This window comes from Rattus rattus, chromosome 10 (assembly GCF_011064425.1).
Source record: "Rattus rattus isolate New Zealand chromosome 10, Rrattus_CSIRO_v1, whole genome shotgun sequence".
In the NCBI taxonomy this organism is placed as follows: Eukaryota; Metazoa; Chordata; class Mammalia; order Rodentia; family Muridae; genus Rattus; species Rattus rattus.
The window spans coordinates 53,280,656-53,307,987 of record NC_046163.1 but is presented as its reverse complement, the minus strand read 5'-3'; the positions used below and the strand labels follow the sequence as shown (position 1 = coordinate 53,307,987).

Sequence of the window (27,332 nt, the reverse complement as noted above, 5' to 3'; positions counted from 1 at the left end):
AAATAAGTCTTGGTTGGTAGAGCCTCCTGATGATTATCCAAAGCAAACATAAAGAGAAATAGAAAACATGAAAAGTGCCCTAGAGCAAATTCAGACTAAAAACAAAGAAACAAAAACTGAACCCAAGTTTCGACAATTCAACAGGGAAGAGAGGATCAGGACTTCTAGGCTACTGAAAGGAATTATTGACCTTGGACCCAATGTTTCATGATTAGTACATCTACACCTCAAAAAAGTGACTGTGATATCAAGAACATGTTACACAGGCAAGAGCAGTTTATAGCCCTGAATTCACCACAGAGAGGCCTTTAAAGGGTAGACATCTGACAAGAGAAAAATAACATGAGGATTTAGTTGTCAGATGAAGAAATGGTGAGCAAAGGAAGCAGGACTTTCAAATTGAGACCAAAAACTGAATACTTCAAACAGTGATAATTCTCTATTTTAGGAATCACAACAAGCATACAATAAGGCGAAAACCCTGCAAAAGAATGGCATATAAATAGGTCAGATTAACGCTAAGAGTCTGCAGATTTTTATTGCTTAAAGGAAAGCAAAAATAGCAACATCAGACTTTGTCAAAGAATTGTGTTAACAGAAAGAAAAATATTGTATGATGTCACAAACATGTGGAGTCTAAAAAGAGCCAAGCCAATTCCCTCAAGCCCTCAAATACACTGAGACAGAAGACGAGGGAGGGCAAGTGGTATAGGGAAATGGAAGGCAAGTGGTACAAACTTCAAGTTAGGAAAGAAGATGAAGCTCAGATAACTCACATATGCTATGCAGCGTGTGAGCAGTATCACGTGATGCAGAGGAAACCTGCTCAAAGAGTGAATTCTAGATCGGAAGCCATACATACACAACAAGGGTAACTATGAAATGGATGTACTGATCTGTTTGACTGCAGTAATTGTTCAACCGTGAACAAATTCAAACACTATAAGATAGGCCACATAACTAAAGAAGTGTAAATACCAAAGTTCTATAATATCAGGTATAGACACAATGGGGCAGGGGGATGAAGTAGTTCCAAAGTGATTGCTCCACAAGTGTGGGGAACTGAGGGCGGATCCTCAGAACTCACACAGAGCATGAATCTGGAGTGGTGTGTATATCTCAGCATGTGGGTGCTGGTGGAGATTCGCAGATTTAGCCTAGATGGATCACTTCTAGTTTTATAACAAAAAATAAACAAAAGAGCTCTTAAGGAAGACACATCACAATGGTTTCTGGTCTCAAATATACCTATATAAGCATGTACTTGAACACATGTGCGCATGTGCATGCACACACACACACACACACACACACACACACACACACGTACTCATGCAAGTAAAGAAAGAGAGTATAATCGTTGAAGCATCAGAATGGAAACATTAAATAAAAACAAAATCTTCAGTGTAGAGTAAAGAGTTTGGAAATAACTCAATCAAGAATTCTCAAAATATTTCTATCCTAATCACGGCCTTTTGCAAATGATATCTTTTCTAGTTATATCTATATTAGATTGTACATAATAGCAGCTATGATAGTTTTGGGATAAAGAAATGGGAAAGAATGAAAGAAGATGGTAGAAAATAAACTGTCATTATTTTCAGCAACACTGATGCTGGAAACCTTTCAAAAATAAAATCCCCAATAGGTGTATTACTAGGAAAGGTCACAAAGTATGCAGTCTATAATAAGTAGTGGGAGCAGAATAGTTATTTGGATGCAATCTACCTTCAACTATAGTAAACACAACTCACAAGACACAGCCCCAGATAATGTCTCTAGGACTACATCAATGAAAAAGTAAAGACCTTGACAAGATTGTAAGAGCCTTTAGACAGACGTGAACAGAGTCCTAAAGACAAAAGCTCCTCAATGCATTCATAGGAGGAAAGCACAGATACCATAGAGATGTTGGTTCTTCTCAGAATGATCTATGTGGATATTTATGCAACTGTGTCTAGATCCTAATAGAGAAATTGGTTTCGTGCTTCCCTAATTTTACAGAAAACTATGTCACTAAGATGGATATGCATGCTAAGCCTTTCTCATTGCACGATATTTCAGAGGCTCCAGTAAACACAGTGGTCACAAGCTTTGATTGAGGAAAAAAAAAAGACAGAAATAAATTGCCTAGGAAAGGTGTGAGAACAGACTGCATGGAATAAATGAAACTGCATTATTCACAGAGAAAGGGTGGCATGCCTATCACGAGGTAGCAAACAACTAATATCATAGAGCACAAAAATCAGATTTCTATCACAGAAGAAATGTGAAAATAAATTTAGATGAATTGACAGATTAAACATGAGAGCAAAACTATCAAAATAAAAGCATATATCTTTACAAATGTATAAGGCTCTTTTGCTGTAAAATTATAAAAAAAAATGCTGTCTTTTACCCCATACTTGTTCCAGCACCATAGTACCCCAAGATAGGGGTAGACATCTTCATCTCAGTCAGTAAAGCCTCTCACCCGCTTTGCTCTACTCCATATCACACTTCTGATAGCTTCTCTCTGAGCCTGGCAGCAATCTCTCTACCCATCTAGTTCCCAAGGCAGGTTTCCACCATGCCAGAAATATACATCCCAATTCCGTGGCAGCTTAGTATCTCCAGCCACACATACTCTCTTGAACTGAATTCACCACATGAAAGAACAGATAACACAATAATCTCTGATCCAATTGATAAGATATAATTGCCCACCTAGTCATACAAAGCCCTGTACACATCCATCCCTTAAGAACATTCATAACAACCTGTAAATGTGTAGAGAGGAATCTTAACATTGGCCTCCATGTTCTCTCTGCTACTTCTCTTCCCTCACTCCAGTCTCTTCCTCTCTCTAAAAACTTTTCTCCCGCCCATCCTTCCTTCTTGTCCAATGACAGGCCTTGTTCTATCTTGTACCTGCCTTCACCTGTATGACATCATCCTACAAGGCTCTGTCTATCTTTCTCTCTGTCTCTCTCTGTGTGTATGGTGTGGGTATGTGTGTGTGTGTTTGTGTGTGTGTGTGTGTGTGTGTGTGTGTGTATGTATGTATATGTGTGTATATGTGTATGCATGTATGTGTGTGTATGTGTGTACATGTTATATGCATTTCTGTGTAGGTACATTTTCCTGTATGAAAACCACAGGATTACCTCTGGTGACATCCTAAATAACTTCACGATCGCCTTAGTTTTTGAGATTGGGTCTCTCACTGAACCTAGAATTTTGCAGATGGCTAGGTTAGGTGGCCAATGAGCTCCAGGGAGCTTCCTGTCTCTACTGCCTCTCTGAAGTATTAGGATTACACACTCACACCATGATGTTTTAGGTCCTGGAGATTCAAACTCTAGTTCTTATGCAGGCCCACCAGGTTTTCTCCATACTGAGCCATCTTCCAGGCCCCCAACCAGAACATTTTTAAAGGCAAAGACATTATCAAGGAACAGGTTACTAAATGTCATAAGAGAGAATCTAACAATTTCATTTATCAATAATCAACACAAATGTGATAGGAAAAGAAGTGTTTGCAAGAACACAACTGACAGGGTTTTTATACCCTAATTACGTAAATATTTCCCAATAGCATGGTAGTAAAATGACAGGCATGTCAATAGGAAAAAAAATACACACACACACATATACATATACATACATATATATATATATATATATATAATATGCATACCATCAGGGAGACAATGAACAACCTGGACATGACTAGAATAGCATTTTATAAGACAGATCAGGACTTAAAAACTGAAGCTAAGAACCATGTATTGGCAAAGTTTTGAAACCGTTAAGTACATTTTAGGTACCAGTGTGAATAAAGGATGACAATAGTTTTGCATCCCATGACATATCTGAGTTTTACACTGGATACATGCTTATTTAAATAGTTGCAACACTTATTTACTGTGAAGTAAAGCACAGGACACATCAATCACATAATACTAAGAAAAATGAGTAGCGCAGGAGAACTGAGGGGCTGGCCCTAGAAATAGAGCTATCTTTCCATCTAGGAAAGAGGTCTCTACTGGCTCTACAAACTGTACTAGATGCTGAAGGTCCATCTTCACTGTCGAGATGTGAGACCTGCGACATGGTATGTTGGTAGGGAGAGCCAAATAGATAGAAAGAGGCAGGAGGCATTTGTAGGAGGCCCTCAGATGGAACCAAGCTCTCAGGCTTCCTAGACTCTGATTCATTCTCATCCACAGTTGCGGAGAAATGGCTGAGGCTGTTGGAAATCTAACCCTTAGGAAGTAGTGGGGATGAGCTATGCTTCCAATTCATCTTTCTTTTTGTGTCAAGAATTATCAGCAGGCACATGAGGTCGACAGTGGAATGATCATGTGTCAATACATTGTGTGAAATGGCTGCCTATCTGCATGCATTTACATTAAAACGTTTTCCCTCCTTTTAGTTCTGCTAATGGTGAGCTTCTGAGAGTAACATGCCTAACCACGGACAGTGGACAGTGGCTTTGCCCAGCCTCTCTCTGGATCCCTCGTTAGTATTACAACTTTTAAACTAAAATGGTATAGCTCCCATCTCCTTCACAAGGGCGTGGCTTCAGCGTGCCTACCATCTACACATTGTGTTATCTCAGTCTTCTGAAGATGTCTGGGTCTTCATCTTCAGGTTATGAAATGAACACCACCACATCTGCTCAGACAACCCTAAGGAAGCTAAAACAAAGTATTTACCACAAAAGAAACAATATTAAGGTCTGATGCTTAGCTATTTTTACCAGATTAATTAAAATCCAATAGACTAAAAGACAGTATGCTTCTTTTTTTTCAAATGGTCAATAATAGACTATTTTAAATATCCATTTCTTTTTTATTACTGAAAAGAATTCCCACTTTATGTTTAAAGGGGGGGAAAAAGGAAGGAAAGTAACCCCACGGCCCCTCCTCCTCACTGAGGAGCCCAGTTTATGTGGTAGACAGTACCATTTCTGATAGAAAAGCCTCAGAGCTGGGGGACTGCCCAGGATCTGGCACAACTAATAATCTTGCTTTCAGCATCTCTTCATTCTCATGTATAGTATTACCAATACCGGGGATTGTATATTTAAGACTTGTGGTTTCAACACCCTTCTAATTATAAGCATGTGATTACAGATTTATGCGTTTTCATCTTGATTCGACTCACAAGGATTGTTCAGCCTCAATTCGCTATGCTTAGGTTAAGGGGAGAAGTGTCTGTGACTGGAAGATATGGGCAGTGGGGTCTGTGAAAAATCCCATTTGCTGTTTTCAATTTGAGAAAGGACAGTAGAGGCCCGACTTCATCGAGTAGCATTGGGAGAACCGTACATTCTTTTTAATTAAAATTTAAAGTACACGCAAATCAAAATATGAGTAAAAGCAGAGAAGGCCAACGGAGGAAAGTAGGCTCTGATTTGATTCCAGGGGGTGGAAACAACATATAGCAGACTTTACTTACACACACACACACACACACACACACACACACACACACACCACATACACACTCATACCCCACATACACACCACACACCACACAGACACACACCACACCTACACCCCCCCACACCCCACACACACCCCACCCCCACACATCCCCCACACACCCCACATACACACACCACACATACACATACACATACACACACACATTCCACACCCCCCACATACACACCCCCACCCCCCACACACACACCCCACACACCCACACAAACACACCACACACACACACACCACACACAGACTTGCAGCCAAGCTAATACATACTAGGTCTGCCCTAGCTGTGCAATGGTATAGGTTTTGTGCACAGTTTGTCTAACCTACAGCTTAGATTCAGCAATCAAAGAGGGTTGGGTAGTGTGGAGGAGGAGAGAGGAGGAGGAGGAGGAGGAGGAGGAGGAGGAGGAGGAGGAGGAGGAGGGAGGAGGAGGAGGAGGAGGAGAGGAGGAAGGAGGAGGAGGAGGGGGGGAGGGGAGGGAAGGGAGGGGGAGGAGGAGGAAGAGGAAGAGGAGGAGGGTGTTCAGTTCTGAGAAAATAATGAGAAACTTTAGGACTGCCCAGCAAATTCTATTGTCTTCCAGTTTTATGTTATAACCCTTCCCCCACAAAAATCACCAAAGAAAGCTTTACAAAAGTTAACAAGTAAATTCTGACCAGTTATCTAGGTATTAAGAATTAATTTTTCTAATCACATGTGCATAAAACACACCCATGATATATGAGATAAAATTCAAATAACCTAAGTTATCCTAACTCTGATTAAAGGGTTGAGTCGGACGATTAACGCATCATTATGGCCGTTCCACGATACTATTTGAAATTGTTGAAAGCAATTCCCTTCTGCTTCTTCATGTGTTTTACATGCTAAAGCTGACAAATTTCATTTCTGCTCATGTGAGTCTGAAAAATATGATGCCTCCACTGCCCTTGCTAGAAGTTCATATTTACAGTCCAAGATGCCATAAATATCATTGCACATAGAAGAAAAACCTCATCATTTACACCCGAAAATTCATCCCAACTCAAGCTTCCACTACAATAAGAGCTTCCTATTTTTCTTTCCTACCTGAAAACTAACACCTATCGGAGTTTCTCTTCCTCTGCCCATTTTCCACATGATACTTTCTCTCAGAGTCATTCATGACTATTCCATTCTTGTCCTGGGTGACCACATCCACTCGACAATCTAAATTTTCATTTGTAGAACTTAGCTTAATCCAACACACACCCACCTGTCCACTGCGCATGCACAGTTGGTTATTTATTGATGTTCACGTCCCACTCCCGTTTCTTCCTATACTCATTGAAGAACACTTTCCCAAAGATGTAAAAGCCCAAACATTCAATAACTGATACCATTGCTCAAAAAAGTCAAATTTTTTGATTATTTCACAATATGAAAGTAGAATAAACAACAATATTTCCAACTCTTAAAAAAAATAGAAAAAAACTGCAACATTTCTGGGTCATAAATAATTTGGATAAGGGGCTTTCACAGTTCCTTTGTCCTCAATTTGTCATTGATCAATGATACTCAGTCACTCAGATAAGAAGTCTTGGCACCAGTCTAGCATGTTTCCATGTGCTTCTCTCCCTATGATAACTGGACAAATCTATTCTGTCCCCTAACCATCACTTCATCAGCACTCAGCTCCGCATTTCCCTGATCATGTGTCATGTCAGTCTTAAAAGGAGCCTTCCTCCTCCTCCTCCTCCTCCTCCTCCTCCTCCTCCTCCTCCTCCTCCTCCTCCTCCTCCTCCTCCTCCTCCTCCTCCCTCCTCCTCCTCCTCCTCCAAGGACCAATCTGCCTCCATTTAAGCTTTTGCCACAATGCTATGAGATATTAGGATATAATCCAAGTTACTTAGTGAGAGCTGTGTGGATTAACCAAGTTTGATCCCTGGAGCATTCTCAGCCTTTATCATTGCTGATGATACAGCCTTGTCATTAGCATTATCACTGCTCCCTTGCTTATGATGAAACCCCCGATTTGCTTCGGAGTCCTACCCCTAACCATTTCACTTTTGTCCATGTCTTCTCCTTTTTTATCTTCAATTCTCTCACATCCACCTACCACTCCTCTAATAAAAGTGTCACCATCACTAAAAGGAGTTATTGTCTACATTGGTGTATCTTTGGGGCCCTTCTCACGATATTCTGTTCTGTAAGATGAGATTCCTTGATCCATAGAGGATTGTCTGATCTCAGCTTGCACGGAAGGATCTGGCAGGGATAGGAACAGGGTTTCCTTCTTATTGTACTTATAGTAGTGGAACAAAAGCAGAACATGAGTTCCAAGGGTCTGTGAGTGTAGCCCTCGTTAAGTGTGGGAAAACTCTTTGCACAATGACGTATCATAAATGGCAAATAAATGTGGCTTATCACTAGAATTCTAGAAGGGAAGAGTGTGTACGCTTAAGAGGAGATGAGGTAAACAGTCTTAAAAATCTAGAAACCTAATTTTGCAAGGAAACCTTACAATATTGATTTGTAGAAACTAGGTCCAATGCTTATTGGCCATAAATTTAAGGGGTCATTAGATACCTTGTAAGGACGATCTCACATTCCCATTCACCACTATAGAAGAATCAGACAAAAGCCCAAGAAGTAGGCTTGAGGAAGACTGTTCGTCTCTGAAATGATGATCAAGACATGTGACTGGGCTGGAGCCATATTCTGGGAGGCTAGGGAGAAGTCAGTTGAGCAAAGACGCTCTCTCAGTGGCACTTGTACTACTGAGGAAGGAACACATAACACAGTAGCAGACAGTAAGTACTGTAATTGATCCAAAGCTGGGGCAGAGGCAGAACAACATTCAAGTGAATCTACATTCAGGGTTTCTGGTCAGAGGGGAGCTAGCACCTTGACAAAAGCTGGTGCCGCAAAGGAAGCAGACAACAGTTTCTCTGCTGCCTATTTTAAGGTAGACTTGAGAGACATTCCTGAAACAGAGATGTTGAAATGGAGACCATGAAATCCTGGCTTGAGTGGAAGTAAGAAGGCAGGGAAGGAAAACTTGGAAGAATAAGTGGGTTCTGGGATGAGATGAAATCCACAAAGATTGCTAGAATGTGATCCCCAGACCACACAATGGCTGGATTAGGAGGATAAGAGATGTTTCTCTTAGACTCTGGAGCTAATGCAATAAAACGTTTGGCCAGCATTAGACACGGTCTGCCTTTTGAACTGCTCAAGAGATTTTTACATTAGAGAATTAGGCACATTTAAACAGATTCTGGATACATAAAATATGAATATTCTCCTGTGGTTAATTTTGGCCAGGGTGGAAATGACAAAGTTATATTATTATTGATAAAAGTCGGGTTATAAGCAAAGATTTGACATGTGCTATAAAGGTAGAATTTTCTATAGTTATAAGTTTGACTTTAGACTTTTGCCTTGATACCTAAAGAGCCCCCAAATACTGCCTTATAAAAAATCATCTTAAGAAAAATATTTCTTGACCTTCATCATGCTCATCATGTATCACTAAAACCAGGTCCAGGAGCCCAAATGCATGAAGATGGTCATTATTTTTCACATTTTGACACAGTTGATCCACACAAGTTGTACCAAAGCATTGTCATTGCCGTCTATGCTATCTTTTGTCTTTATGACAATGTGAAGTGTAAGATTCACTAAGATATCCGCCTTTCACTTTCATTACTGCAATAAATAGCCAAAAGAATGCCTAGACACACTGAACTTTTGGGGTGCTAGGATTTGAGCTCAGAACCTTAAACATGCCTAACTTGTACTTAACCACTGAACAACACACACGAACACACACACACACACACACACACACACACACACACACACTCACACACACACAGAGGCACATCCTATTCAACCTAATGACAATGGTGATGCTTGCCAAAGTCTGAATATTTTATTATCATTATAAAACTGCTTTTATTTAACCCAGAAATGTACAACTTCTAATAACTTCATTATGAATAAAGTTGAAACCACTACTTAAATTGTAATTAAAATATAAAGACATTTTACTCCGTTTAGCAAGACTTGGAAATCATGTCTTCCCTATGGGTAAATACTAAAAAAAAAAAAAAAAAACAAACAAACTATCAGCCTCTGTCTATTCCTCGAATCACAGATTATTGGCAATGGAAACTATTTATAGTGTTTCTCTGTGCTTTGGAAACCTAATTCCTAAATTTCCAGTAGCTTGAATTCTTTTTCAATTCATATTCTTTTTTTCAAATAAAAAAAAACACATAAAGCACAACCTTAGTTTTAGTCTATAACATATAAATTAACAATATTATGTAATAAATCATGTATCATGTGATACAATATAGAAAACCAAGCAGGTAGATTTAATTTATAACACTTAATAGACTATGTGCAATGAATCACATACAATGTGCTCCTGCTCACATTGTCAAATGGCCTGCCTTTGTCTTAAACAAGTCCCTGAATTAAGAACGTCCTACTTCTGCATAAACCACGCAGGATGACTGGACCCCTCCAGCTGTGTAATCTTTTAGGCATGTATCATCTTATTAAATGACACTTTCTTAATCTTAAAATTCTCCAAGGTGGGAAAGCCAGGCCTCAGCTTTCTCATCCCTAGTGGAATGAGACCTGAGAGGTCTATGATCCATAACCACAAGATGATTATTGTGAAGGAAGAATACTTGTTTAGGGATGAATGAGCTTTCTACCTTTGTTCATGGAGAGTTAAATCTGAGAGTGATAGTCACTCTGATTCAGGAATCTCAACAGTGTTCTCTTTCAGTGATCTTTAAAGCAGTATTTTTCCATTGAGAGGAAGCTGTGCTCATGTCGATTAGAATGGAGCCATGGCTCATTCTTTGTAAGTCATTACCAGTGACACTTGAATGAGCTATGAAAGCCATAGTCAACTACAGAGAAGACAGACACAGTCTTCTGAGTGCTATTTGGCCTCAGTCTCATGCCACGTTCGCCTCTAGGAGAATTCCTCAAAGAACAAAATCTTTCCCAGAGCATGGCATGATATAAATCTGATCTTCAGAAGAGAAGTTACATTCCAGTGCTGAAATGTTTTGAGTAGTAAATGCTTTGATAGAATTCTAAGTTTCAATGACTTCAAACAGTGAGAGAGAAAAAAAGAAAAAGAAAGGAAGAAAACAACAACAACAAAAAAAGACCAGTTTTTTTAGTATACTCTGAATTTTTCCATCTATGTTTATGTCTTCAGAATGTAGAAAGCATCAGTGATATAATATTTATGCACTCTAAAATAAAAGTATTAAATATCTAGAGGTATTAATTCATCCCAAAATAGCAGATGGTGTCCTGAAGATTTAAAAGACACTGATGGACTTTATTCTTTGGGGACAATGTTTTGACAAAGCAAATAAATACCACATTGTACTGAGGTCATAAGCAGAGTTGAAACGTAAGGGAATGGGTTGGAGATGTAGCTCAGTGGTAGAGCATTTGTCTACCACGTATGCAAGGACCCCGTTCAATCTGTATCACTGTAAGAAAAGAAAAAAAATAAGCAACAGCGACAGAAATCAATTATAAAGAAAAACACACCTCATAAAATACCCAATTTTAAAAATAAAAGCACAAAGTCTTATGCCTTTATAACACAAGCGATTTAAAGTAACGGTGTGCCAAGATCCAGTCTCAGCATGAGGAGGGTCCTGAGAAAGGCAGCAATGGGAGCAGCGCTGATTTAACGAGGACTTGAAGTCAGTAGTGGATGCAAGCTGTCAGGTCAAGGGCTCCCTCTTTGTGCAAGGATTCTCATCATCCTTCTTTCTTCTCCTTTCTTCCTTCTTCCTTCTCACTCTTTGGTCTTCTCCAGATCACAGAGCCTGACCCCAGTCCTTTATTTTCTAATGCTCTACGGTCAAGGCTTTGACCATTGTTAATCATTTATTAGAAATCCTTAAATTTACATAAATTTTATGAATCATTGGTCCCAACGCCTGTTTCCTTAAAACAGAAACTAAACAGAAAACAAAAGCACAGTCCCTTACAGTTTTTACACAGCTTGTTCCTCACGGGGAGCGGAGCACAGCTTTTGCAGTTTCCTGGTACAGCAGACAGTATTCTTTAAAAACTATTTTCATGTAAGAACAGAAAGTTGGCAGACTACTAAGGTTAAAATAATTTCTTACAAAGTTTTAAAACGTATTAAGTAAAGCAGCTAGCTCTCTTTGATATCTCTCTGGGTCTGGCCAATGCCAATCCTGCAAGCAGTTAGGAAAATCAAGTATTAACAGTTTATCTGCTTATAATCATCTTTTCATTCTCTATTCTTTGTTTATCCTAGCAATTCCATGGACTCCTTGCACGCCTTCTAATATTTTTTGTTTCTGGATCATATTTAAGCCTTCCTCCTATAAGATAACTCAACTCAATTATTTGCTTGTTTTCTGTAGATTTCTTCTTCCCTTCCTATCCATGCCTTTTCTTCTTAAGACCATTTTAACTTTCTATCTTTAATGTCCCCAAGTTCACCCTGGCTAACTGTGTACCAGTCATTGGACCAGAGGGTACATGTATCTCCTCATCATTCCAAAATCAAGGCCAAGTCTTGCTATGAAAGTATTTCTACAAAAGACTGTAGGCTTTTATGACCTCTGTGATTATGTTGTTGAGATCCTTTTCCATGGCTCTTAGGGCCAAGCAGGAGGTCTGTTCCTCATCCTCCACAGCCTCATGACCACCACCATCTCTCCCAAGAACTGCATCTGTTTTATTAATTATGGAGTGATTACCTCTGAGTAATGGGAGAAGTATATTCCCCACAAAAAGAGATTGAAAATAAAATAGAAGAGACGACAGATCAGCTTCAGGGCAACAGCAACCATCAGCACCCGTGCAGGCATCAAAGGCCTGGCAGTGCTCCAAGGGCAGGAACTGTGTTACACCACCCTTTACTCAGCCATGCTGGACCCTGCATGGGTGTGTTGTTCACAAAACATCATCCAATCACAATGAAGACTAGTTACAAAATAGCATAGTTAGCAAATTGTTAGCCTCTCATGCCTGTGACGTGATTAACCCAAGTGTTTGTTTGGATATTTGGGGGTTTATTGTTTTTTCAGTAATGCCAAAATAATTTTGTTTAAGTTCCCATTGAAACAGATGGCTGCTACATACATATCTGCCTAAGGAGGAGGGAGACGTCTCTGCAGTTTACCTTGACTGATGAACTGCTCCATGTTTTCCTTGAAAGGCTGCATGTGCTCTTCAGAGGACACCTGGTACACTTTACCTGCTTCCACCTCACAGGCTGAAATGGAGAGAACAAGACCATTTTTAAAGCACCACATTGTCAAGGGAATATTATAGTCGTTTTTAGAAAGCATATGAGCCAATGTCGGAAAAAACACGTCAACCACTTTCATTGACGTGTGTTGTGTAACCATATTGGAATCATCTCCATTTATGATATATATTATACACCCTTTCAATGACCCACAAAAATACATTCCCAAGAATGTACATACCTAGTCCAACCACTTGTAAACTGATCTGTGGGACAAGTGACCTAGATATCAGGACCTCGGTTTCTGGTAAGGACACCAGACCCTATATGAGAGCGCAGTTCTGAGGTCAAACCTGTTTGGGGCTGTGTGACGTTATAATAATGTCCTGTAGGCAGTACAGCGATAGCTAAGCATTTTTACCATTAAAACTATTAACTCACTTCTTATACAAGTTTATCTCTAATTACAGTAAAAACTTCTCAAAAATGAAACAGAGAGGTGGTGGTGTCCTTAGCAGAGCAGCCAGAATTTCTAGAGCATTTGAGGTCATTTTAATTGAAAATTTAATCAAATCCTTAAAATAAGTCAAGAGAGAAGATATTACTACCACCTAGGTCAGCTCAGGAAATTAAAGTTAAACATGGCCGTCCACAGAAAGATAAACAGCAGACTCATAAATGAAGACCTGAGCTGACAATGAAGTTTGTCATCAACCCAATCCCCTTCCATTTTGTGGCATCATAAATTCCAAAGTACAGATCCTTCTGGAGTTGAGAAGCATCTCTATGAGAACTTCTGAAGACATGCCTATGGAAAGGAATACTGTAACTCAGTAAGGAGGAGAGCTAAAGATGAAAATTGCATTCTTTAATATAAAAACTGGCCAGATCTGTGCTAGCCCCTGAAGAACTGGCCATTTTACACTCTTAGGCTATTCTGTCTGTCTGTCTGTCTCTGTCTCTCTCTCTCTCTCTCTCTCTCTGTCTCTCTGTCTCTCTCTCACTGTGTGTGTGTGTGTGTGTGTGTGTGTGTGTGTGTGTGTGTGTGTGTGTGTGTAATATGTGTTGGGGTTTCATTGTCAGAACCTACTTGGCAAGAGAAACTGCCATCATCTGCATCATTGATATCAGCTCCATGAAGCAAGAAACATTTTTGTTTGTTTCTTTATTTGTTCTTTTGTACTGAAGATTGAACTTGGGGTCTTGTACAATCTATTCTAGCCAAGCTATATCACTGTTTTGCGAGGTCTCACTAAGTTGCTCATGTCTGTACCCCGTGCAGGGTCATAAGCGTAAGATCCTTTAGTCTCCAAAGTAGCTGATCTAATATATCAATGCCACCAGATTGAGCTTTATGTCTTTTTAAAAAATATGTGCAGATGGTGCTAAGCATATACTTGATCATATCATACTTCCAAGAATTTTCTAAAACAATGTCAAAGTAGATCCTCAATAGGAAGGCAATGTATGATGCTGCTTATAGAAAATAAGGCCCAATTTATTAATGTCCCTCATAATAGTTCAGTCAATTATTTCTAGTTCATCAAAGGAAGAAATATTAAAAAGGTGTTAAGCAGCTTTGAGCTGTTAAACAAGCTCTTCTCATCATCTCAAACCTTGCTTGACCACTACCTTCCTGGGCCCAGGGTTTAGCTTCTCATACTGTGTAACAGCCATGACCACCTCTGCACATACGGAGCTGTTCATTCAGAAGTCATTGAGTCTTTAACATTATCTTCCATATTCATGAGAAGAGCAAAAGCTTATCAGATGAGTGTCTAGTTGTTGAGGGAAGCATGGAAGAACAATGCTTGGCTTTTTCCTTATCTGAGAGACTGTGAGTCACAATCTATCTCTCCTCACTCCACCCCCTCCAAAGAAATAGAAAGTAGACCAGGCTTGGTAGTCTGCAGTTTCACTTGGGAGGTAGACACAGAACATCAGGAGTCATCCTCAGCTATATAACAACCCCAATACCAGCTATATACATAAGACCCTGTCCTAAGAATGAAACAAAATATCATTAGAAAATGGGATAGCCACAGCTTCATTCACAGAGTTCTATATCATCTAGAGATATTTAATGTCACAATAGTGTACTGATAATAGGGACAATGGGCATTCATCTAATAGGTCAGTTGTCTCCGGGGAAGACTTCACTGTCAGGGAAGCAGGACCAGATAACGGGCTGATTGTGGTAAAGTCTGCTAAGGTTTTCGCTCAACAATGTTTACAGACTAGAACATTCAGTAAATAAGAACATGAAAATTGTGGGCTAGGGAGATGGCTCAGTGTGTCAAGACCTTGCCATATATGCATGATGACATGAGGTAGGACCCATGCAAAGCATAGTATGACAGCAATTACCTGTGAACCTGGTGTTCCTATGGTGAAGTGGAAGCCAGAGATAGTTGATCCACAAGACTCATGCTACAGCTAGCCTGCCTTACATAACAGTGAATAACAAAATGGCCCTGCTTCCAGCAAGGTAGGAAGTCAAACTCCATAGTTTTCTGACCTCCACAAGCATGCCAGGAATGTGTACCCACACTCACACACGAAAACATGCAACATGCACATATACATCACATACATGTTGTATACATACACACACACACAAAATTGAGTATTATAATAATTTATCTAAGTGTTTTTATATTTGAAATTTTTCATTTGATTTTATAGGTAATCTAAACTTATTTTTATGAAGCATATACTTAGTATAGGATAAACAAAATTATGCTCTTTTCTCCTTAATCTATCTCTGAATTTAAGTCATGGAATTCCCTGTACACAATGAGAATTAAGCACAGTTTGAGACCTAGAAAGCACATGAAAAATGTTTGCCCAGTGTCTTGGAGTTTCTGGTGGAGTCGTCTCACACCTCTGCCAGGAGCACTGCTATCCTCAAGATGCTCTATATGTTAAAACTGACATAGAGATATTAAGCAGATATCTTTCTACAGTCAGCCCTCAGTGGAATATGCCTGGAGGCTGCTTTTAAATAGTGTTCAGAGAAAACTTGAGCAATTTAAAAAGAAAGGACAGTGTTGCACACATCTCAGATCTTTAATGGCTAGCAGGATTCTAATCTCCAAAGGTAGGTTTATTTTCTATTTGCACCTACAATTCCCCATTTACTTACTGTGCTCTGTACCTATTATGCATAAATGTGGAATGAATAGTACTACCTATCTGCTGGTTAGAGTGAACATCTTGTCCCTCTGTAAAATGCCATACTTACTCAAATTTCTCCAAAGTCTATATCTACCTGACATATTCTTGGTCCTTATGTCAATTTGTTGGTATTTGTATCAACCCAAACATATTTAGTTCAGGGCTCACTTGTCACTTGAAAGGAAGAAAGGTCCATCTTTCCCTCAGTTTCACATACCCCTTCTCTTTAGAGCACATCATGACAGGATTAGAAAGGAAGGTTTGGATGAAATAGATGACTGTTCACGTCTAAGCTGACTATTAGCTATGGAAATGCTCAGCTGCTCCATTAAGTTATCTGTGTCCTAACTAAAACCTGAACCTGCAGACCTAGGTACTGAGCTGTCTGTCAGGCAGTCTGAGAAAAAGATGGCAGTTAATGATAATCACGCCTTTCATTTAATTATTTGTGTATCTTTGTCTCTGATTATACTTAAGTCCAGAAGAGTCTCACTCATCCATGTGCATAGTGCTTGAGGTATAGAGGAAATAGAATTTCATACAAAAGACAGTGCTGTCAACCATACCCATGACCGTGAATTTCTTTAGTCTGGACATCCTCCACTGGTAGACGGAACAACACTACAAAGTGTCCCAAAGCCCACATTCTAGCTCTCACAGTTCTTCATTGTGAGATAAAATGTATTCTATTATTTGTACATAGTTTATCAAAAAGGAAGGATCTGCCAGTAAAACACATCATGGTTTAGAATTTAAAATTCTATTTATATGTACAGTTCTCATACATTCTAGCATTCAGCACAGATAAGAGTACGCTTAATGCAGTTAACACTCAGTGCAGTTAAGGCATTGAGATGTTTCTTTCAAACATTGGCTCCTGCTCTACTCTTAGCTGCACTATGCCTATTTCCCAACATACCATTCTGGCCAGTACTTATCATTTGGAAAATTGGTATGTGACTATGCAAATTTTTTAAAAACTCAAAATGCTGCAATATAATAAACTTGCAGGGTCATTTAGAAACATTATTAAAATCAGAACAAAGATAGAGTTCTTGGAAAACTTAATTAGAGTCATATCCAAATTTAAAGAAAAAAAAATTTGTCAGGAGGCTATTGGCATGACTGAGCCATTCCTATTGTGTTAACTTTCTAATTTAAAGACTTGGCCGAGCCAAAGACATTGTGTGTGATGGTAAAGGACTGATACTGGGAAGTATGCATTAGGCTTCCCAACAAAGAAAAATATAGCCAGAGGGAAGGAGGAACAAAAGCCTCAGATAGTCCAATATAACATCGAATTCAACACATCAGTTTTGTGTACAACGCAGCATGCTGAGAAGTGGGGGAGCGTATCTTTATCACCATAGACTAACCATCACATTACAGAGCTCTCTCCGAAGCAGACCTACATCATGAGAAGTTTGCTTACTGTTTGAGGGAGCTTGAGTATTCTAGCCATAATTTACTTGCCTCCAAGTTCAATCAATGTTAATTACAGCCTAAACTTAACATTTCACTGTGAGCTTTGGGAAAGTTACATTAGCATGTACAACATACACAGAAGAGTACAAACATATTGATTAGATGAAAAACTCTCTATTTTCGGAACTAAATTGCTCCCCTCTCTACAGAAAAGCCTTGTCTATATATCATTACAGTCTTTCCTGACACACACACACACACACACAGACACACACACACACACACACACACACACACGCTGTGGGCAGTGAAATGCATACTACTTTCTTTTTACCAGGATAAGAACAAATATATATATTTGTTCATATATATATATATATGTATATATATTTATATATATTTATAACTTTTGATAAGAAAGCTTCCATAAAGCCTTGAAAGATTTTTATAGGCTCCATTCTTCCAAATGAGTGCAAGTACTTAATTCTCAAAACTGGGTACAGAAAGTTGTCATCTCATCATCTAAGATGACAGTGTACCTCACACTAGAATAATAAAAGCACTATTACTACAAACTAATCTGCTTATTATAGTTTCCCTATGCTTGTGACAATCTTTGAATATGACCTTACACTAATAGTATGATGATATCATAATCATCATTTACTTCCTTCCTTACTTACCGTAAGGCCCTATTGACCTGGAACTTGGGATTATAGACTAGGCTGACCTCAAACTCACAGAGATCTGCCTGCCTGAGCCTGCCAGGTGCAACTGGCATGTGCCGTCATGACAGGCTATCTTGGCTTCTAAGACTACAGACTAGGTGCCTAGCTTTATTTGTTGAAGCCTTAAATAGTGTAATCCATTGTGCTTATGACTGTCTCAAAGACCTTACCAGTTCAATAAGCATCATTGGAGTGGTACTCCTCCCTTTCTGTTCTTACTATTGCCCAGTCATGATGAACACTGATGATGAAATAGGAACATATACCTACCACAGGAGACACTCATCTACATCAAGGAGTCTGGTAAAGTGCCCCCACACAATGAAGTAGAAACCACAGTGACTGTGGGCTAGGAATGCTGTCTCACTAGTGGGTTCAATTGTGGTATAAAATTAGTGTTGCAACTATTTCATAATAAAGCATCTTTTCCCCAAGGAGTAAAAGTCTTACATGATTATTTTTTTAGATATACAGAAATAGTTTGTTTATTTTATACATCAAAATGTAAGACAGACCACTTCCAAAGAAAGATATTCTCTAGCTTGGACCATGAGCAGGGAATCAACAAAAGATCCATTTAAAGCAAATGGTTGGTGCTCAGAGCTCTTGTCAACAAGTTTGAATTTCTCAAGTTCAGAAGATAAATTTAGAGGAGCATTATAGAAAGAAATATGGAGTAGAATGGGACAGGGGATGTACATGTACTGAAAGGGGAAGACATAAGAAATGCCAACTTGTCTGAAATTCACAGTGCTTTTGAAAAGCTGGAGAACGTGCCATATAATCATTTACCTGTAGGGAGTAGAAGATACAGAAAGAAACAACAAAAACCAGGAATTGATAGGGGGCCTATGGCTTTTAACTTGACGAAAATTCAAAGGCTTTTGACCATTCCAGAAATTACTACTTATTGTAACAAACTTGGAAACTATTTCATGAGTTCAAAACATTTTACTAGGGCTTTGGTATTGATTTCTAATCTAGTCATGCCTGGTAAGAATGTAATTCTATGACCAATGATTGGATATCATTTATGGATTTATAGCTAGCATCTATAGGCATTTTTTAATGTTAACTCAGATGGATACATGGAAGGCCTTCGTATAAAAGCCAATGAAGGCATCATGCCACAGCACTCAGGGAGAGACTCTGCAATGTAACTCCCATTCATTTCTTCCTACTCGGATACTTGGAAACATTCCTGAGTCTTGGGACTTCCTCTTTACTCATCTGCAACCTGGAAAGAGCAACTGTTTTGCCTGTAACTTTCCCAGTACAAGGTAACATGGGTAAGGTGTACTGCGCTTTTTGCATGGCCTTAATATGTGCTGTAATTCTGTTATTCTTACTGATTACATGTGACATGAACTTGTATGAACTTCCAACATTTTGGAACACAGCAGGTTCCACTGTAGGTGTTCTTGGTAAGTTGTGAAATAAACACAAGTCATACCCAATTACAGATATCCATAAGATTTCTTGATGTGTGTATTCGTAAAATATATGTATACATATACATGTATGAGCATGTGCACATATGTATGCATATTTGGAAGCTACAGGGAAGCCCTAGGTGTTCCTAAGAACCATACATCATGTTTTAAGAGACCAAATATCTCACCTAGACCTGTGACTCACCAGTTGGGCTAGGCTGGCTAGAAGAGGCGCCTCAGTAATCCACCCATCTCTGCCTCCCCACTGCTGGGATTATATGCAAACGCCAGCAGTTCTGGTTATTAGTATGGGTTCTGGGGGTTGAACCTAGGTTCCTATCTTTGCATGTTCTAAGTTATTCATTATGTGACCCTGAGAACACACTCAGTAAAAGACCAGGCAAAGCCAAAGAAGCACAGGACCATCACATTGGCAACTAGTCATCTATTATCAGAACCAAACCAGTTGAGAATGACGAACTGCAGACCCCTTTCTACCACCCTGGACACTGATGAGCAGCTCCCATAATTTCTGCTCAGATTTGTTTCCTTCTCTATTCTAGAGACAACCACACTGGACAGGCTATACAGATGACTTTCAAGACAACATAAAGGAAAGTCTGTCAGCATTGAGGAAGGGTAGAGGGGCTGCTGGGCTGGGTCAGTGGGTAAAGATGCTTGCCACCGAGTTCAATGACCTAAGTTCAATATCGCAACCAGACATAGTAGAAGGAGAAATTCAACTTCTGTAAGTTTTCCATACGCAAGACAGCCCATGACTACATGCAACCAGTCAGCCAAGTCAGCCAGCCACCCCCACCCCACCCTACCCACATACACACACACACACACACATACACACAGAGAGAGAGAGAGGGAGAGAGAGAGAGAGAGAGAGAGAGAGAGAGAGAGAGAGAGAGAGAGAGAGAGAGAGAGAGAGAGAGACACTCTAAACAACTTAGCAAATACCTTCAAAAAAAGGTTATCAGGGTATTATGTGGCTGACCTCTCTCCAAAAGTTACAGATTCCCTCTACTTGATCTGAACTTGAGAGCCATAAGACAGATAGGATCATATTAGAATAATGGACATAAACAACTAAATGAATATTATTTGGTTTGGTTTGGTTGCTGTTTTGCTTTGTTTTTTGCTTCAAAACTGCCTTTCTACATCTGGCCCTTGGACAATGGTGTTAGACTCATCAAAATACTTTTCCTCTCTACCAAACATCTTAGTGAAAGGTTTCCACAGTGAAATGGGAAAAGGCCGGACAGAGGAATAAAGAGAGAGAGAGCTGAAGGCTGGCCTCCCAGTTTCTACAATCAGCAGGTGGGTCCTGTATCTAGTGTGTTTCCACACACTCAAACCAGCATCACCATGTCTCCCCAAAATGTCATGACAGTCATTGTCTCAAACTCTGTTCTCAGATCCTCAGTCACATGTATGTGCTGCTGACATTTCCCTATTGCCTCCAGCCTCATCCCCAGAGGATCTGCTCTCCCAAGTCCTTAAGGCAGAATATGCAGCAGAATTATCGTTTCTCTGAGGCCCATGTCTAGCCTCAGGGAATGCTCTCTCTGAAGATGTCTATTCTGCACTAACTTCAACTTCTCTTGCTTTCCTGAGTTCTAGGGATGATGGCTGCTTCCTGCATTACTGTGCTCTATTCTTGTATTGTTTTGACCTTTCACTGTGTGTTAACTTTCCTATATTAAATTACATCCATTAAAGTGGCGTGTGGTTTTGCTTTTCCTTTGTTTTCCTATGAAATAGTACAAGCAATAACTAAAAATAATGGATTATGTTTCCGTAAGACCTCAACAGCTTTCTGACACTGGTAGTTAATTTTATACATGCTATTGCCTTGTAAATAATATACGCTTGAATTGTTCAACAGAAAATTGCTTCTCTGTCGTATTAATCATTTTTACCTCCAAGAAGAGTATTATATTTTTCTTTAACATAGTTTGTTCTTTTAATTAAATCTCTTATGTTTCTTAGTTATGTTTACTTTTGAATTCGTCAAGTTATGCAATTTCTTCATAAAGAACAGACAAGGCAGAACAATCACACATTTTAAATTAGGGGAGCCCAGATTACTCAGTTTCAATTCTAAATCAAACATGTTTCTGGATGCTTGCCCAGTTTTCTTTCTTCCCAAATAAGATTATTAACCCTATCCTACACATAAAGGAACACATATAACACATAAAGTGTAAAGAATAATTAAATGAGTACTCATATATTTCAATTTAAGACTTAAGGAATGAAACGTAACCAATACTTTGAAAGAGCCTTGAGTGATCCCTAATGACCTGTTTGCCTTAGGCAACAGAGTACTCTGTTGCTTATATTTCTCTGTGCCTTCTAGCAATTATTCTAATAAGAGTTCATTGATTGGGGTTGGGGATTTAGCGCGGGGGAAGGGGCCTTGCCAAGCGAGCGCAAGGCCCTGGGTTCGGCCCCCAGCTCCGAAAAAAAAAAAAAAAAAAAAAAAAAAAAAAAAAAGAAAAGAGTTCATTGAACTTTATAAGCTGAAATCATAGGGTTTGTTTTTGTTTCCCATGGTTTTTCTAAAGACTGATGCATGCTTTATGTATCTGTAACATCACAGATGAAGCTAAGTTGTCTCGTTCAGTAGAATGTTCGAGAAAAGAGGCTGCATTTTGTTTGGCTCCTACCTTAAAAGCACCTTCTAGGCCTTGTGGCTCTGTTATGACAGGAATACAGTTTGCTCATGCGCAGCAATGTCTGTCTGAAAGCTGTCTCAGAGATTCCTTCCAGTCCATGCTCATTGAGACTTTGACAGTTTCTCCCGAGATTGACTCACCCGACCTTCTCATCAAACCCCATGGCTACAGTTCCTACCTAACCAGGACACTGGACCATAAGCCATCATTTGGTGGAGCTGCATTAAGAAATGCTACTGATGAAAGACATCAAAATTGCAGAACAAAAGGCACCTCACTGGGCTAGGAAGCCTGATTCTTATCCTGAGGAGCAGGTACAGACGTCATTATTTAGGCCAAGAGAACCCAATATAATGAATGTCTTTACAGGAATGCTAAGACGAGATCCAGGTGTTTGTCTGTAATGTCCAAGTCCTAACACATTCTTTCTCAGTTTCCATGAAAATACAAAACAAGTCAGTATGCGGAAACAAGAGGGACAGATGGACATATGAGTGATGTTGTGAATACAGAACCTTTGCCATTAATAAATAATCATATCGCTTATTCAACTTTACCTCATGACTAGCAATTGCTACTGACTGCTTACACAGAGTAGTATGAAGGCTTGCCAAGCTTAACTCCTTTTCGTATCTGATCTATTTAAAGGTGTAGATAGGCTATTCGAAATATCTGAAAGGAATCCTCAAATTTGATTACGTAAAATAAATCATTTGGGGACTGGTGAGATGGCTCAGCAGTGAAGTACACAGGCTGTCCTTTCAGAGGACCTGAGTTCAATTCACAGCACCCACATGGTGGTTAACCCCCTGTAACACCAGCTCTAGGGCATCTGATACTTTCCTCTGACACCCATGAGCACTTTGCATTTATGTGGTACACAAATATGTATGCAGGCAGAATATCCACATTGATAAAATAAAATTAATACATCTAGATGAAAAGTAAAATAAATATTTAAAAGAAATAGTTTTTAAAGGTTAGATCAGAGTTAATACTGTTTTTAAGGGTGATTATTTTTATCTAAGGTAGACTCTGATTTGATCCCCTTGGTTACATAAATGTATGTCTACTTATATCCAAACCATTCCTAAAAAGAAGGAACTTCATGTGTACCTGATAAGAAAAATTATATTTCTAATGGTTCTTTATTTCTCTAAAATGGAACTTAAATTTTGATTCACAGGATTTCCTTCCTAGTGCCCAAATTATCTTTTCTGTGAAAAGGATCAGATTTTGAAGAATAAGAGGCATTTTTTTTAATCCTCAGAATTTGATACCATTTATTTACAGAAAAACAAAACAAAAACAAAAATAAACAAATAAAAATAACAATATTGTTTCATAAACTGGTTTCCTTGTCAGCTCAGAGTTGAGTCATGTTTGTGCTCTTAACACAGGACCAAGCCTGCATTTCTCAAATGTGCTCAGACATGTTCCACTGACCACAGAAGCCACCACACATTCCGTGAGAAAATAGTGCTCTGTGGTAAGAAAAAACAAAACAAAACAAAACAAAGAACTACTGCAAATCCCTCCGCTGTAAAATACTGTGAATTCCTTTCACAATTAACCTAACCCTGCAGTGTCTGTATTTATTTGGTCACGAAGCCCTCTGTTATGGTTTGGATACGGTATTGCCCCCTGGAGATGCATGCAGACGGTTGCCTTCCAGCCAGCCATGCCATGCGAGCACTGTCCTCAGACAGGCGAGCACTGCCGTCAGACAGGCGAGCACTGCCCTCAGCCATGTTTTCCTGGATGGATGAGATCCCAGCTGAATGAGCTACTGACAGGTGGAAAGGATCTAGAGGAAGCAGGTCACCGGCTGCATGTTTTGGAGTTATGTATCTTATCCCTGGACTCATCTTCTATCCTCCATGCTTTCTGGCTGCCATGAGCTAAGAAAGTGTTGGGAAGCTCACTCCCATCCTCCCCCACTTCTATAACATTAAGCTGGCTACAGAGCTATAACAGAAAGGAATTGTCAGGAAAATGTCATAGTTGCTGATCAATGGTTAGGGTCCTTCAATACATGCATCTTTCCTCTATGTAAACCATTGGGCTTCACGGCTCCAACCATTTGCTTCACTTCCTGTTGTTCAGACATACTTCTTGACAGTCCTCTAATGCGGAGTTTTCTGTAGCTACTACATTGCTCTAAGAAACACACATCCATGAGAACACAGTGGAGAGAGGCACTAGGATTCATCATTCAAGCCTGTTCTCTAGATCTTGTGCTGTTGGGTACTGTGACTTATGAGGATCTGGTGTTTCCATGACCACATCCACATTTAATACCTATATTTTCTAAAGGAAGTCTGTGTGTTCATGTGTCACTTGTGTTTGTAACTACATGCATAAGTACATGTGTGATCATCGCTGTGTATGTATGTGGGCATGTATGTGTTTTGTGTGCATGTATGTATAGATTATTTGTGTATATACATGAGTGGCTATGTTTGTATTTGTGTGCATCTGAGTATTCCCATGAAAGCCTCTCCAAACTTGTATGTGGGACCGCATATTTACTTATAATACCATTCCTCTTGTTTATTAAGTCATCTGTAAATGATGAAATCCTAATTTTCAAGAATGAAGTGTGGATGGAAGTATGAAGTACTTCTTGGCCTCTCCAGAAATGCCCCTGGCACATCACTGTGTGTTTAAATCCTCATTAAACAAAGCCATAACTTCTGCATTCTCATAAGCCCTATAAAGGGAAATGTTGTATAATGCTCAAAGAATTAGTTCTTTTCAAACTGACTTTTAAGAATATGTTCTTTGGAGAGTTTGCACATGTATACAAAGTAGCTTGAATATAGCCAATCTTCACTTTCCCCTTGCGACTCTTCTAGAACCCTTTATCACATCTCCCAACAACTTCCATGTACGGTGCCATAATTTTCCACAGGAATGAACTGGTTCTCACATAAATGTAATACTTGGATAGGGCAACACTGTCTTTCTTGGTCTTAATCAATAGGTACACATGCATGGAGCTGGAATGGAGCATGACTAAGAAACAGAGTTGTGGCGCTGCTAAGAGCAGCTACTGCATTTTGGGGTATTGACCACATGTAGCTAGCACCCAATATAGACCATGTGAATAAACAAGAACCTCAAGGAAAACATTACGTTGACTGAAATCTATATTAATGCATCTGTGACCAGAACATAACTGCTAAAAATCTGGTGACTGATCAGGACCAATACCCTTGGGTAAATTCATCTCATATTTCAGGATTGGGTCTCTTCAAAACTACATCTTTTTTTTTCCTTTTCTTGGCTATCTTTTCTATTTACATTTCAAATGTTATGCCCTTCCCTGGTTTGCCCTCCAGAAACCTGCTATCCCATCCCCCTTCCCCTGCTTTACACCTTTTTTCTTTGAACTTCAGTGCAGAAGTGACTACCTCTTATTTTCATTCAGTAGCACAGTAACACATGAAAACGAGATGGCATTGTAGTTGTTCTCTGCCTAAACTTATAACTCAGAGAGACTGAAATAGATTCTCAATGCTATAAGAGCAGTAAATGGTCAAAAGGGGAACAAAGAATGTTTTGGGAACTAAATTTTGAAAGACTACTTACTTGTGTGTAAATGCTACAAATAAAAGCAATTTGGAGAGCTTCAGATAAGCATTAATCAAATCTGCATGACAGAAGGCTTTTGGACTCTCCACCCAGGTGTCATTTAACAACGCATCTGAAAGAGCATGCTTGGTTTCCACAAGTTTTCACAAATTACAAAAGTTTGGGCAAGTGTACCAGAGGAGAACAGGCAGGAACCATTAATCTTTTCAACAATCAAAGGACTTCTGTCCAACCATGATATGGAAAGTATCCAAAATACTTTTGGCTACAAAATAAAAATAAGATGTACACTTGTTCCTGATAAAGTGGGCTGCCACTCAAATAGCTAAGATATGATTGGATAACCAAATTTCTACCACTCAGTATTTTCAAGCAATGAGAATAAAAATATCAGCAGATTTTCTTTTGCTGCACACAGATGAACAGCTCGCATGGCTTCTGCCTAATTGATATCCCTTAACGGTCCTTAAAAGTCTATCATCTCTCATTAAGAGTACACACTACAAAAATATGTAAGTTCAAGGTCACGGGTTACCTTTCAGGTCTTTCTTTAGTTTTCTGAGATCTTTCTGGAAGTCTTCAAACTTCATCTGTGAGGCCTGGAACAGCTCCTGTGGTTCTGACAGCGGGAAGACACACTGCTCTTTGCCAGCATCCTAATTAGCAGGCACAATGTTAAAGCGAGTCAGCATGGGAAAGAAATATCATGCAACTGCAGAAATGGCAGCAGCAGCAGCAGCAGCAGCAGCAGCAGCGCCACCACCACCACCACCACTACCAACAACAACAACAACTAAACAAGCAAACTCCCAGGAGAACCACGACAGAACCATCCAACAGAGAAAAATAATGGGCAGCTGAGATGGTTCAGTGGGGAAAAGTGCTTGCTCTGTCGTTATCTAGGAGCTGAGCTCAAATCTATGGCACCCGTGTACATGGGTCATGGCTCTATGTGCCTGCATCTCAGCACTTTGGGGTTGGGAGTATAAATAAGATCATCTGAGATCTCACTGACCAGCTAATGAGACCACACGAAATGGCAAGGTTCCTGCAGAATCGATCTCATGGGGATGAGATGCCAACACAGAAGGTACCACAGGTTGTCTTCTGGTTTCTGCATCTGCCAGTTTGTACAAATAACCACTGCACAGGCACGCACGCGTGCACACGTGCGCACACATACATACACACACACACACACGAAAAAAATCAAAAGGGGGAGTGTATATAGAATGGTCTTACCTCATCAAAATTTCGAAGATAATATGAGACAATATATGACAAAAGGCTTCTGCTGTTGTCCTAGGCAGAAAGATCAATGTAAGTAACGCATAGTTAAATGTTTACTATGTATTATTAAGCACACAGACTAAAAACACAAATACACTTAGGAGTATTCTGGGTGGTTTCATATTCTACATTGCCTCAGTCATTGTAGCTAAAGGGCCGGATGACAGAATTTCCTCCAAGTCTTCTGATGTAAATGTCAAGAGAAAGCTCACCCTACCAGGGAGAGCTCAAATGTAAATAATTCGCTGGTTTCATTCTCCTCCATGAG

General features: G+C 39.5%; 1 protein-coding gene across 1 annotated transcript in view; it reads right to left on the bottom strand.

Moving 5' to 3' along the window:
- Window positions 1-27,332, bottom strand: part of Fmn2 (formin 2) — a 309,451-nt gene that overhangs the window by 91,442 nt on the left and 190,677 nt on the right. The window contains 3 exon segments of the mRNA XM_032914755.1: window positions 12,656-12,748; window positions 26,310-26,430; window positions 27,017-27,076. Coding sequence (XP_032770646.1) covers window positions 12,656-12,748; window positions 26,310-26,430; window positions 27,017-27,076 — 274 coding nt within the window.